At 36.2% G+C, this 12,748-nt stretch overlaps 1 protein-coding gene across 26 annotated transcripts in view; it reads right to left on the reverse strand.

The window, feature by feature from the left end:
* The window catches only part of PDE1A (phosphodiesterase 1A), a 462,136-nt gene that overhangs the window by 41,741 nt on the left and 407,647 nt on the right, over positions 1-12,748 (reverse strand). For 23 of the 26 annotated variants that reach the window (XR_010129640.1, XM_063695036.1, XM_019022627.4 and 20 more), the window contains 3 exons: positions 5,953-6,034; positions 3,450-3,570; positions 2,874-3,061 (listed from right to left, as the gene is read on the reverse strand). Coding sequence is in view for 25 of the 26 variants with exons in the window: in XM_063695036.1 (XP_063551106.1) it covers positions 2,874-3,061; positions 3,450-3,570; positions 5,953-6,034 (391 nt within the window). In the remaining variant the exon portion in view is untranslated. Of the gene's footprint in view, positions 1-296; positions 416-2,873; positions 3,062-3,449; positions 3,571-5,952; positions 6,035-12,748 lie in introns of those variants that run through there. The other 3 variants (XM_055380345.1, XM_055380348.2, XM_055380349.2) reach the window with 1 other exon arrangement.

Genomic DNA, 12,748 nt, shown 5'->3' on the forward strand with positions numbered 1-12,748 from the left:
CTATATAGTAGCCCTATAACCCTTATTTCTAGAACACATGACAGAAACATAATAAATAATAGTTATAGTAATAACAGCTAACTCATATAGCACTTAGTACTCTAGACACTTCTAAGCAAATTATATTAATAAACTCATTTAATTCTCTTAAAACCTATGGTGAAGAGGAATACTTCCTGCTATAGTGATGTAAAGAAGTCGAGTTTTTTCTCTTCTTGAAAAAACAAGTGTAAAACTGGACAGCATTAATAAAAACGACTATTCAATGACTCTGGAAATCAACCAAAGGGACATAATAATTTGAGAAACATTTATTCTTAAAAAATTGTTGGACATTCAGGTAAAAACAGCAGGAACCTGTGACCTTCTTGCCTGAAGTTACTCCCACTCCTCCATCTTCCTCTCCAACTCTGACCTGGGAATGGAAGCAAAAGCCAAATTTCCTGCTGGATGTGGTAGAATCAACTTGGAATGGGAAGGCAGCAAATAATTCTGGTTACTTGAATATAAAATGGTGAATCCACTTAGACTAGATGAGGAGAGCCCCAAGCTTTGTCAGCCTAGGGTTGGGGTCCAAGTTGGGGTAAAGGGTAAACCAGCAGGATTTAACAGAAAAACCCTAGAAATTAGAGAGCCATAGAAAGGCCATTTATAGTCAGTTTTAAAATTGATTTCAAAAAATTCAAGACAAGTTTTTTAAATATGTTTTTAAAATTAAAGAAAATAATCTTGAAGAATTAAAGGAAAATATGCTAACAATGAATGAAAATATAAAATATCAACAGAGAAATAGACATTATAAAAAATAACCAAATGGAAATAATAAAATTGAAAAAAAGTAGCTGAGATAAAAAGTTAATTCAGTGAAATCAACAGTAGGATTGAGGTGGCAGAGAAAGAAACAGTAAACTTGAAGATAAATCATTAGAAAGAAGCCAATCAAAAATGAATGAAGAAGGAAGGAAGGAACGAAAGAAGGAAGGAAAGGAAGAGAAAGAAAGAAAGAAAGAAAGAAAGAAAGAAAGAAAGAAAGAAAGAACAATTAAAGAAACTGACAGAGATCCAGAGCATCCAGGACAATTTCCAGAATCCTAAGTTATGCATAACAGGATCCTCAGAAGGAGAGAACAGAGAGAAAGAGGCAGAAGAAAAATATTGAACAAAATGACAGAAAGCTTTCTAAATTTGAAGCAAATTATTAATTTGTGGATTTAAGAAGCTCAGTGAACACTAAGTAGAATACTGAAAAAAAAAGACCTAGATATATCATCATCAAATTGCTGAAAGTCAAAATAAAGTCTAGAAAACAGAAAGAAAAAGATAAGACTCAGTACATACAAGGAAGCAACAATACAATTTATTTTTGGCCAACACTATCAGAAACTATGGAAGCCAGAGGCAATAGAATTACACATTAAAAGTGCTAAAATAAAAAAAATCATTCAAGAATTCTAAATCAAGTAAAATTATTCATAAATAAAAGTAAGATACAGACATTCCCAGATAAAGAAAATCTAATTGTTTGTCAGTATAACTGTGTTATAAGAAAATACTTGAGGAAGTACTCCAGTGTGAAGAGAAATGATACCAAATAGTAGCACTGACACACAAGAAGAAATGAAGAATATCATAAGGGTAAATATGTGAGAACATACAAAAGATTGCATATACAAATGTGTGTGTCTGCCATCTGTCAAGTTCTGCAGGAATTAATGTGCTGTTTTTGGCTCTCTGGTCTATTCCCAAGGCCCATCTTATTATCTCTGTATCACAGCCACACTAACTTTATTACTTCAGTATAAGAGTAAATTTCGATATATGGCAAGTGCTCCTGCTTTATTATCCTTCAGGAGTGTCTTGACTATTCTTAGGTATTTGCAATACCATATAGATTTTAGGATCAATTTCTTAAATTCCGTGAAAAATGTATTGGAATTTTCACCGGAAACATGTTATATTTATGGTTGACTTTTGGGATAATTGAAAACTTTTCAATATTGTGTCTTTCTGACTATAAATATGATTTAACACCCTATTTTGATCTTATATTATCCATTTTAAGAAAAATAAGTTTATTCCTGAGTATATTAAAGCTGCAAAAAGCACAAGGAAAAAAATTTCTGGCTGAAAAAATAACTACAAAGACCCTGGAGTATTTTAAGAAACTTCCAAGAGGCCATTGTGCAGGGAGTGTAGTGTATAAGGGAGACAGAGCTGTGGGAATGAGTGTGAGAACAGGCAGGGGCCAGATCTGGATATGAAAGCCAATTCCTGCACGAAAGATAATAACTGTTTGAATACCAACTCACAAACCTACTAAATGGACTAATTAATTTGAAGCAGCTAATATGTCAGAAATAACTATAGCTACCTTCCCACGCGATTGCTGTGGTGGTTGATTACTAATGATTTCCCCAATTACTGTCTAAATTCTGAGTCAAAAAAGCAACTTAGTGAAACAGAAAAAAAACACACCCAAGTCTCTGACATGAAGTGATAACACACTTAATGCAACACAAAAGCCACTTACCAAGTAAAATCCAGGCTGGAAAGCACCTCTACGAAAGCACAGGAGTTTATATGGTACCACAAAGTTTTGTCACCATTTCATTATCTCATCTTTCAGTATCCAGTTTGCCACCACCCACTGACACACAGATCTGCAGCCCATGTGGCACAAACAAACCAGAACCTCTTTTTATCTAATAAATGAGCCAACTTTCTCATGAATGATCAAAGAGTAGCCAAATTCCCAATACCATCAAGGGCTTACATATTCTATAGAAGAAGAAATCTAGAAGAAGTAATCCAAACTCTTAGAGGAGAAGTGAAGACAGAGAGAGATGGCAGTAAGGCCTCATAAACAACACTACCTTGTGCAGCTAACTCTTTCCACCTCTCTTTGTTCTGCTGAATGATGTCCACCAGGTTGTTCTTGAAACTCTTCAGGTCCACTGCTGCAAGGGAGTAGTCTGGGGAATAGGACCCATCACTCATGGAGCCTTTTGTATTTGATCGTCTTAGTGCATCAGCAATGTGTAACCCCACAATGGTGGTTGAGCTAACAGTAACAACCAAAGAAACCAAAAAACACCATCAGGATATGGGGTGAACAAGGAAAACCTGAAAAACTTTACAAAACCGACTAGAAAAGCAGGATAGTAGATGCTCAGTCCCAGTTCTGAGCACGTGGCAGCTGCTCACCTCCTTTCTCTCCCTGCCTACACTGGATTCTCCTTAGTACACACCTTACTTAGTATTTCATATTTTGTGTGTTAAACTTCAGTTGTCAAAGGCAGATGCAATATAATATAAAGCCACTAGGTGGCAATACTCTCTAATAATTCTTGTGAGAATTCTCTGCCTAGATCTGAGAAATATAATCATTAAGGAAAGGGTTACTAAACACCACAAAGATGAAAAATAATGCAAAAAAGAAAATATCATACCTGCTTGCCACATAGGAAGAAGTTTCGGCTTTTGAGGCTTCCTCTATAAGAGGAATAACAATTTTCTCTGTTGAGTCTGTCAGAAGAGAAAATGTTGGCTCTACTATGAAATCGATGAAACCTACAAAAGCCAAAATGAGAAGAGAGAGAGATAAATTCAAGTGTTACAATTTCCTGAATTCTGAAATCAGAAATAATGAAGAGCCTCTGACAATCCTGGGATAGCGAGAATCAACTGAAATATTGGTTCTGCTTACCCTTTGTATTGTTTTAATCTAATAACAGTCTTTAGAGATGGTTTAACTGCTCTATAAAATAATACTTGAAGCCATGGAAGTGACACAATTTAAGCTTGCTAACTCAAGTATATTGGCTTTTCTATTTACTATTCAGCCTTATATAATATACGATTGCTAACAATACATTTAGATCCAATGAGAGTGACTATAGTTTCCTCTCTCAACACCAGGGATCATTATCTTTTTTGAAAGCACATCATGTGCATTTTGGATTTTATTCTTTACTAACAAGAAATCATATCTAAGCTCCAAAGAAATTAAATAATTGAAGGTTTTTCTCAGGTAACAGGAAGACAATTACTTTTTGTTTCTTACTATATCAGTCAGAGCTTTCTGCCAGTGTGTTAATATTTCAAATTGCTGTTTATTATTCTCTGGATGTAAAGTGTTAGTTCACAGCATGTGTGTGTGTTCTGTCAAATCAGTGAAGAGAAAAGTAACATCTCTGGGAGACAGCATTAATCCCACCACTTTGAGATGTCAGTACTGAATGAAGACTTTTAAATTTAAAGTACTCATCAAGATAGAAAATGACACACAGAGAAAAGGGCATTGTCCTCTGGGAGCATTTTCCATCCCATGTTTAGGCAGATGGAACCTATTCTAAGGTCTGTGTACATGGCAATATCCCAGATCCCAGGACTGCTGTGGGGGTGCCTCAAGTCAAGAATTGTTGTTGGAAACACTTCTGAGAGCAATGGACTACCACCTGAATATAGGAGAATAGCTGAAGGGAGGCTTTTTAAGTGATAATGTCCTGTAAAGTATGCACATTTAAAGATTGTCCATCAGATGCTTGGATAAAAGTAATTCACATTTCAAGTAACTGGATTACTTATAGTATATAATAAGGCACATTTTTAATTTAATAAAACTTCAGTAGTTTTAATGGATGCCTTCAAGTTAAATCAGTGTTACTTGACCACCTAGGGTACTATTTTAAGTTCTATGTTCTTTTTTTGTTCTTTTTTTTTTTTTTTTTTTTTTTTGAGATGGAGTCTCACTCTGTTGCCCAGGCTGGAGTGCAGTGGTGCAATCTCGGCTCACTGCAACCTCTGCCTCCTGGGTTCAAGTGATTCTCATGCCTCGGCCTCCCAAGTAGCTGGGATTACAGGTGCATGCCACCACGCCCGGCTAATTTTTTGTATTTTTTAGTAGAGACGGGTTTCACCGTGTTAGCCAAGATGGTCTCGATCTCCTGACCCGAGATCCGCCTGCCTCGGCCTCCCAAAGTGCTGGAATTACAGGCATAAGCCACTGCACCCGGCCAGTTCTATGTTCTTAAATACCTGAGATGTGTAGACTGTCAATTGGGGCATCACCTCTACTAACATGGCAGCAATGTGCATTACAGCAACAAGCCTCAGAAACTTCCATTCTTAGCTTGCCACATCAGGTCCTTAGCCTGCCACATTTACACTTACTAAGCAGGGATAGGCACCTGTGTTATGGTCTCTAGAAAAACAGCTGTTGAAACTTGGATGGGAAGGGGAAAAGGTCAGAGCAGGCAGCTTTCCCCAGTGCTTTGTGATGGGTGGTGCCGGAGCATAACTACACAGCTAAGAAGTGATCCTTGTGTTTATTGGTCATATTGTTCAGTAACAAAAATGCTGGCTTAGGGAATAATTATTACAAGTATTTGAGCCATGCAACACATGTTTTAATAATGGACTGGACTTGAAGTCCCCAACACAAATACAGATGATAAGAATGAATGTGGTTGGGAGCATTATCATTTTGCAAATTTCCTGTTGTTGGTTAATCTATTCACATCATGAGAGAATATTTTTCCAAATGAAATGTGCACTACTATATTAAGCATGCCATGGAAACTTCGTGATAGAACAAGTGCACTAACATTTTCACTGAGTTGACCTATATATCTAAAGAATTAAATTACAGAAAACAATAATCAGCAACAAAACAACATAAAATGGTCTCCCACACAAGAAAATTTTATATTTTGTAAAAGGATTACAACCATGATAACAATTACATTAATAATGTTGCTTTATTGAATTCATTTTGTGAAAATGATTCAATAAGTCTTATTCAGCACCACATAGATCCATTTAAAAATCAAATATATCATGAATATGGAGTGAGGTTTTCATGGAAGTTACCCCTTTGAACAACATCGTTTACCCATTTGAAAACTGACAAACACACACTCACTTTCCACCACCACAAATCATCAGAATTACCTATTTGTGACTGGGCCACCATGGTTGACTTCCGATCACAAAGTGGGGAAAATGGAAGCCCTAATTCAGCTTCTTTATCTCCCTGGAGGAAGAAAAGCACGTTAATATAGACTTGGGTTGGAGAAGCTAAAATAATGAGCAACCTAAGATATAAAGCCTAGAAAAGCCACATCTTTCATTTCTTAATTAGCAATACCTTTTTCTTATTTATAAAACCAAAAGCTATGGTCCAAGTTTATATAATTTTTCTTGGACGGTCTCCATTTGGGAACATTTTGCAGGGAGAAAAATGATGAATGTTTTCAGTACCTGGAGACTTTGCTTTGGCATTACAATCCCTTGACTTTTAAGAAACAAACGTTTGCTTTTGGAATTTTCCAAAGTCACCATAAAATACCTAGCCATCTTATGTGTTATCTGACATTTAATTAACAATCCAAGTTAATTTATTTATGCCAAGGTATATCAACAGACCTTTAGTATCAAAATTTTGTGACGGAATTGTTTTTCAAAATTAAAAGTATACGATGTGAAACACCTTTCTATCCATTAACCAAGTTTTATTAAATCTTCCACAACATATAATGAGGAATTTCTTCAACATTCTTACATTCAGTGTGCATAAACTGATTTTAATGTTTTCTTCTCAGAGAAAATTGAAATATCAATTTTTTTATTATTTGATCTCATCTAAAATAGATTAATTGAGAACATACGTTAAAGAATTCCATTTATATTGGGGTTTTACTTCATGAGAAGTAATTAAATTTTCATCTTCTAAAACAAAGGTTGCTGTTCTGGTCAAACCTTTAATATCACAAGGTTTATTAAACTTTGGTTCTTTCCTTTGTATTAAAGGGGATGTGCTTATTATGAAAGAAAGAGGAGAGGAAACTTTCTTGTTCTTGTTCATTTCAATTTCCTGGCCATTTGGAAGAACATTTTAGGTTCTATTTTCTCCTAATTTATTGGCTGTATATCTTCATGAGCAACACCAGCCTTGCATCATTAAGTCCATAACTTAGGAAAAAATACATAAGGACTCCATGGTTTCCTTTCACTCTGTTTCCATTAACATCTTTCTATGCTAATCTTTACAACATCATGTCAACATGTACAACTTTTTGAGAATATCTTCTAGGGCAGTTCCCCTAAACCATGCCTTTGATTATGAGAGTTATAGACAGAAAGTCTGGAATCAGAATTGTTGGGGAAAATCTAGATATGGCCATCAAAGAAGTAGGAAAATAGTTACAAACAGGAACATTTCACTATGTCATAACTCAGAGAAAATAAGGAATAAGAATTTCTGTGACCTCTGCCAGTAACTCCCCTAATTCCTCTGGATAATAACACTAATTCCATTTGAAATTGTGATTTATACTCAGCTTAAAGGACAGATGGAAGGGAATTATTAATGCCACTAGTCTTAGAGTCAGAAGATACAGTCAGCTGAATCGCTGCTGTCTAGGGGTTATTGCTGTTACTTGAGACACAGCACAGCCTTTGCTGAAATGAATTCTCCTTATCTGTTACCTAATTTTGTGATCTTGATTTACTTGTTTTAGGGATAAAATATAATAGATGTAATAGTATCTATCCTGAAGTTATCTAAGATTATTTATATGAAGCATAAAGACAGTGTCTGACACTTAGTAGTCATTAAGTTTAGCTAATAAGAAACATAATTTAGGTCAGGCGCGGTGGCTCACACATGTAATCCCAGCACTTTGGGAAGCCAACGCAGGTGGATCACGAAGTCAGGAGATTGAGACCATCCTGGCCAACATGGTGAAACACCGTCTCTACTAAAAAATACAAAAATTACCTGGGTGTGGTGGCATGTGCCTGCAGTCCCAGCTACTCAGGAGGCTGAGGCAGGGGAATCGCTTGAACCCAGGAGGTAGAGGTTGCAGTGAGCCGAGATAGCACCACTGCACTCCAGCCTGGGTGACAGAGCAAGACTCCATCTCAAAACAAAAACAAAAACAAAAACAAAAAACCCCATAATTTAGAATAGCAACAACATGAATGCAATATGTACAAATTAAAGGTATTTATGATGTCTAATGCATACATTGAATAGTTTTAAAACACAGGAAATTGAAGTAGTGCTTAATTTAGCATGTAATAGAGAGGCATCAGCTTTTTCTCCCTCTTTTTTCCTGGCAAGGAATCGACAAGAAAGGATTTCCACTTTTGAAAGATTAGTTTGTCTGCAGTATGAGAGATGACTTGGAGTGAGTTGAGGATGACTCCTTGGCTTCTAGTGTGAATGGAAAGGAGGAGTCTGTTGATGCCACTAATGGAAACCAGATAATCTGGATGGGGGAAAGATTTGAATACTATTATGGATTTGGTTTCTAACATGTTGAGGATAAGGTGCAAGAATAATGTCATCAATCATTTATGTTAAAATATAAATACTAATATTACTACTGATGAAATAAAATAGAAATAAAGCTACCAATAGGCTTTTGGTAACCTGATATTAGAGATTGTTATTTAACATATGCAGATACAACTGCATTTTATTCTTTTGTGTATTTGTTAGGTTGGTGCAAAAGTAATTGTGGTTTTTGCAATTAAAATTGTCAGTAGTCTTAGAGTCAGAAGATACAGTCAGCTGCATCTTTTGCAATTAAAATTGCAAAAACCACAATTACTTTTGCGCCACCCTAAATATTATAAGATTGTATCTATTAAACGCTGCTAAGCTACGTTTAACTTTTTTTTTTTTTTTGTCAAGATGCTGCTAGCTGGTATTTAAGGACACAAATGTAATAGATGTATTTTTATACTCTGTGGTACAAGCTCTTTGGCCCCAAAATGGTAACTTTGGCCTGAGAAAGGCATTATGATGATTTACTTTCTTTTATTAATTTTTTTATTTCTTTGAGACAGTTTCGCTCTTGTTGCCGAGGCTGGAGTGCAATGGCGCAATCTTGGTTCACTGTAACCTCTGCCTCCCAGGTTCAAGCAATTCTCCTGCCTTAGCCTCCCAAGTAGCTGGGATTTCAGGCGCCTGCCACCATGCTGAGCTAATTTTTTATATTTTTAGTAGAGATGGGGTTTCACCATGTTGGCCAAGGTGGTCTCGAACTCCTGACCTCAGGTAGTCCATCTGCCTCAGCCTCCCAGAGTGCTAGGATTACTGGCATGAACCACTGTGCCCAGCCACTTTCTTTAGCTAAATTTTATAGAATGTTGAATGGCAACATATTTCCTATAGGGCTTAGGCATTTGACAGATATATGCTGGGATGACCCTCCTACAGATGGAGCAAGAGATTTTATATTCTATTTGCTTCCTGTACCCCCCAATTAATTTAGAATATTAAATTTTCACATCAAAGCACATTGAATGCTAAAGTACATTAATTATTTAATTTATTTATAAATATTTCAAAGTGTTATTTACTCTTTAGGGTGAATAAAGGCCATGAGTGCAAGATTAGTAGGGGGCCCTGTAGGTAAACTATGAAGGAACTAGAACTTTGTATAAAGAGAATGTTAGAATCTCTGAGTATAGATTTGGCCACCTTTATAATTTCCTCATTCTGTCCCAGGATAGGGAATATTTATTTTCCATCAAGGTAAAAGCAGAGGTCATCGCAATAAGCATTGTGAAAGAAGAGTTTATATTTTTCTTAGAGGTTTCGCTGTCATTTGAGGATGCTGCCTTCAGGGGGCCAAAATACACTTTTAAAAATGAGGAGTAAGTAGAAAAACTGGTCCCATCCAAACGGAAACTCAAGGCAGCCTGAGGTTTTCAGGCCCCACAGCTTGTACCTGTCTTTACAATTCCCTGGAGATCCTTCAGGTTTCTTCTCTGAAAGTCTGTAAGAGAACTAGTAATTGTTTTTAAATGCCTTCCTACCATTGTAAAGTGCTCTGACAGCCATTAATAAGGTATGAAATCCATTGACCTAACTAACAGCACCTTTTTGTTGTTGTTTGTTTTTTGCATTTCTCTGAAACCAAAAAAATTTCTATAGTTTTGCTTTGTTTTTGTTTTTCTTTTTTTTCTTGAGAGGAGTCTCACTCTGTCGCCCAGGCTGGAGTGCAGTAGCATGATATCGGCTTACTGCAACCTCCGCCTCCTGGGTTCAAGCGATTCTCCTGCCTCAGCCTCCCGAGTAGATGGGACTACAGGCACCTGCCACCATGCCCAGCTAATTTTTGTATTTTTAGTAGAGACAGGGTTTCACCATATTGGCCAGGTTGGTCTCGAACTCCTGACCTTGTGATCCGTCTGCCCCAGCCTCCCAAAGTGTTGGGATTACAGGCGTGAGCCACCGCGCCTGGCCAGTTTTGTTTTGTTTTGTTTTGTTTTGTTTTGTTTTAAGACAGGGTAAAGTACAGAAATCTTGAGAAAACTCTTCATTGAAACTTCAATTTTAGAGAAAGAAGCAACGTCGATAACAAATATGCAGGAATCCCCTGACCACAGGGACAGGGGCTTAGGAGACCCTCCTCCTAAGGACAGCCTTTGGAGACATTCTAAGGCTGAGGGTGAAATCTGAGAGACCACTGGTTCTATAGAGAATCTGATTGGGAGAGGAGAGGAGCATGCACTAATTTAGCCTTATTTGGAAAACTTAAGGAATTTAGGCCCTTTAATTACCCTTCTTTACTTCTTCTACAAATGGGCCCTTCTAAATTCGAAGAACGCTACGAAAAACATTTAAGCATTTAATAATTACAGCAACTAATACATTCACTTTCAGTAAAATATTGGTCTGATATAACTGTATTTCTGTGAATGTTATATTTTATGGAGTATTAGAACCCCTGGTGTAATCGGTGTTTATAGTACTTTTATGGCTCTTGAAACTAAAAGCTTTACTTTTTTACATTTAAAGTTATCTTGGCTCATAGCTACAGTTCTTTTCATTTCTGCAATTTTAGGGGTTATGTTTATGATTTTTTTGAAAAGCCAGATCCTTGGCTGAGAATGGACTAAGTACATTTGTATTACTATGGAAAATGAAATTTATTTTGAAATAACATACTTTATACTGCTTCTAGCAACATTTAAAAATAGAGAGGCCTGACTGTATACAATTCAAGGTGAAGTAAACATTTTGACCTTTCCTTCCAAATAACTTGCATTTCTAATTATTTTTTTCTTCTTGGCTAACAAGGTAATAATGATTAATAAATGCAGATTTTGTTCAAATATAGATTTTTTTCATGTGTCACAAAACAACTAGTTGAAGGGAAAAATTCACATAGTTATTGTTATTTAGTTTAAAATACAAACACATTTTGATGGAAGTGACTATTTTTGTAAAAAAATTAACTGCATTGACTTCTTATCTTGCCAACCTGACTTGTGTGTTCAAGAGGAGAATAAAAAGCAAAAACCTGTCTTCTTTTACCAATGATTACTTTTTTGGCTGATATTGATCTCTCTCTCCTATCAGTCATAGTTAAAATAAAGCAGCATCCTCCAAATCTACCCATTACTGTCAGTAGGTGTGTTGATCTGCGTGAAAACTCGAGGAGACATTAATTGTATTAATAAATATCACAGGCTTGTTGTGAAAATGCCTTGGAAATGAGAACTCGCTCTACCGCCTTTTACCATTAGCGGCTTATTCAAGAGTCAGAAATCAGCGTTTCTCAAGACTGCAAATTCTGGATACAATTCTGATCTCTGGCTAGTTTCTCATGGCTTTAGAGGGTGAAACTAAAGTAGTAGCACTAAAGAATGGGATAACGTTGATGGGATTTTTAAGAATAATACAAATAGCTTGTCTTCCAGAAATATACAGCATTTAAAAAATTCTTAGTGTCTGAGTCCATTTGTTAAATAAAATGAGTTCGGTAGACAAACTAATAAGAAAATGATTTAGAAGTTAACACATCACAAAATTTCTCTGCATTTTTCTGAAATATTCACACACACACACACACACACACACACACACAGAGGAACCTTTCTTGAAAGGTTGCTCTTGAAAAATTCTAAAAATCAGCTCTTTCCTTTGCTACTTTTCTGATTGTTTGAATTTCTATCAAGGCTCTAATTTTGTTCAAAACCAATAGAAGGAATTGCAAGTCTAGCATTACATTCTGCAGAGCAAAAAGGAAAATACTTCTCTTAATTGGTTACTTTTTAAACTTGATGATTGTGTTGGAAATGTGCTTTTAAATTGTGCCCAGATCTTTAGAAATTCAGCGTTAAGTAACTATCAAACAACAAAATACTTCATAAGCAGTGGTGTAGTATACTGATACTTTGCCTCGGAAATTATAAAGCTTAAAATAGACTAGCAGGATAACAAATACCACCAATTCCTCACATTTGAAGCCCTCTTACTTTTGTTCTACCACTTTGCTCCTCACAATCATCCTGCGAAGTAGGCAGGATGGGAAAAGGTAAGAAGGTGTATAGAGACAGGAAGGGGAAGACTCATTTCTCCCACTCCTGGAAGAATGAGAAGCTAGGGCCTACCCTTGAGTTTTCTGAAGTCAAGTCAAATTATCTCTCTAATTCGCATTATTAGGCTTCTTATGTTTGACCAATGTACATAAAATACAGTCTTTAACAAGAAACACAAGATGTTTACATTTAAACTGTAGCTGAGCACCATGATGAGCTCTGGACAGACCTCCTTTGATTTACCTCAAAATCTCTAGCACAGCCAGTGGAATTTAAGTCACAGTATTTAGATTCTTAGTACCTTCCAAAGGAATGAAGACATATATTTGCAAATTGCTTTGTAAAAGTGCTGTTTTCACTGTCCGAGATGAAAAACCCAGTCACCTTGGCTAAATGCAGAGCAGAA

This window comes from Gorilla gorilla, chromosome 11 (assembly GCF_029281585.2).
Source record: "Gorilla gorilla gorilla isolate KB3781 chromosome 11, NHGRI_mGorGor1-v2.1_pri, whole genome shotgun sequence".
Lineage (NCBI taxonomy): Eukaryota > Metazoa > Chordata > Mammalia > Primates > Hominidae > Gorilla > Gorilla gorilla.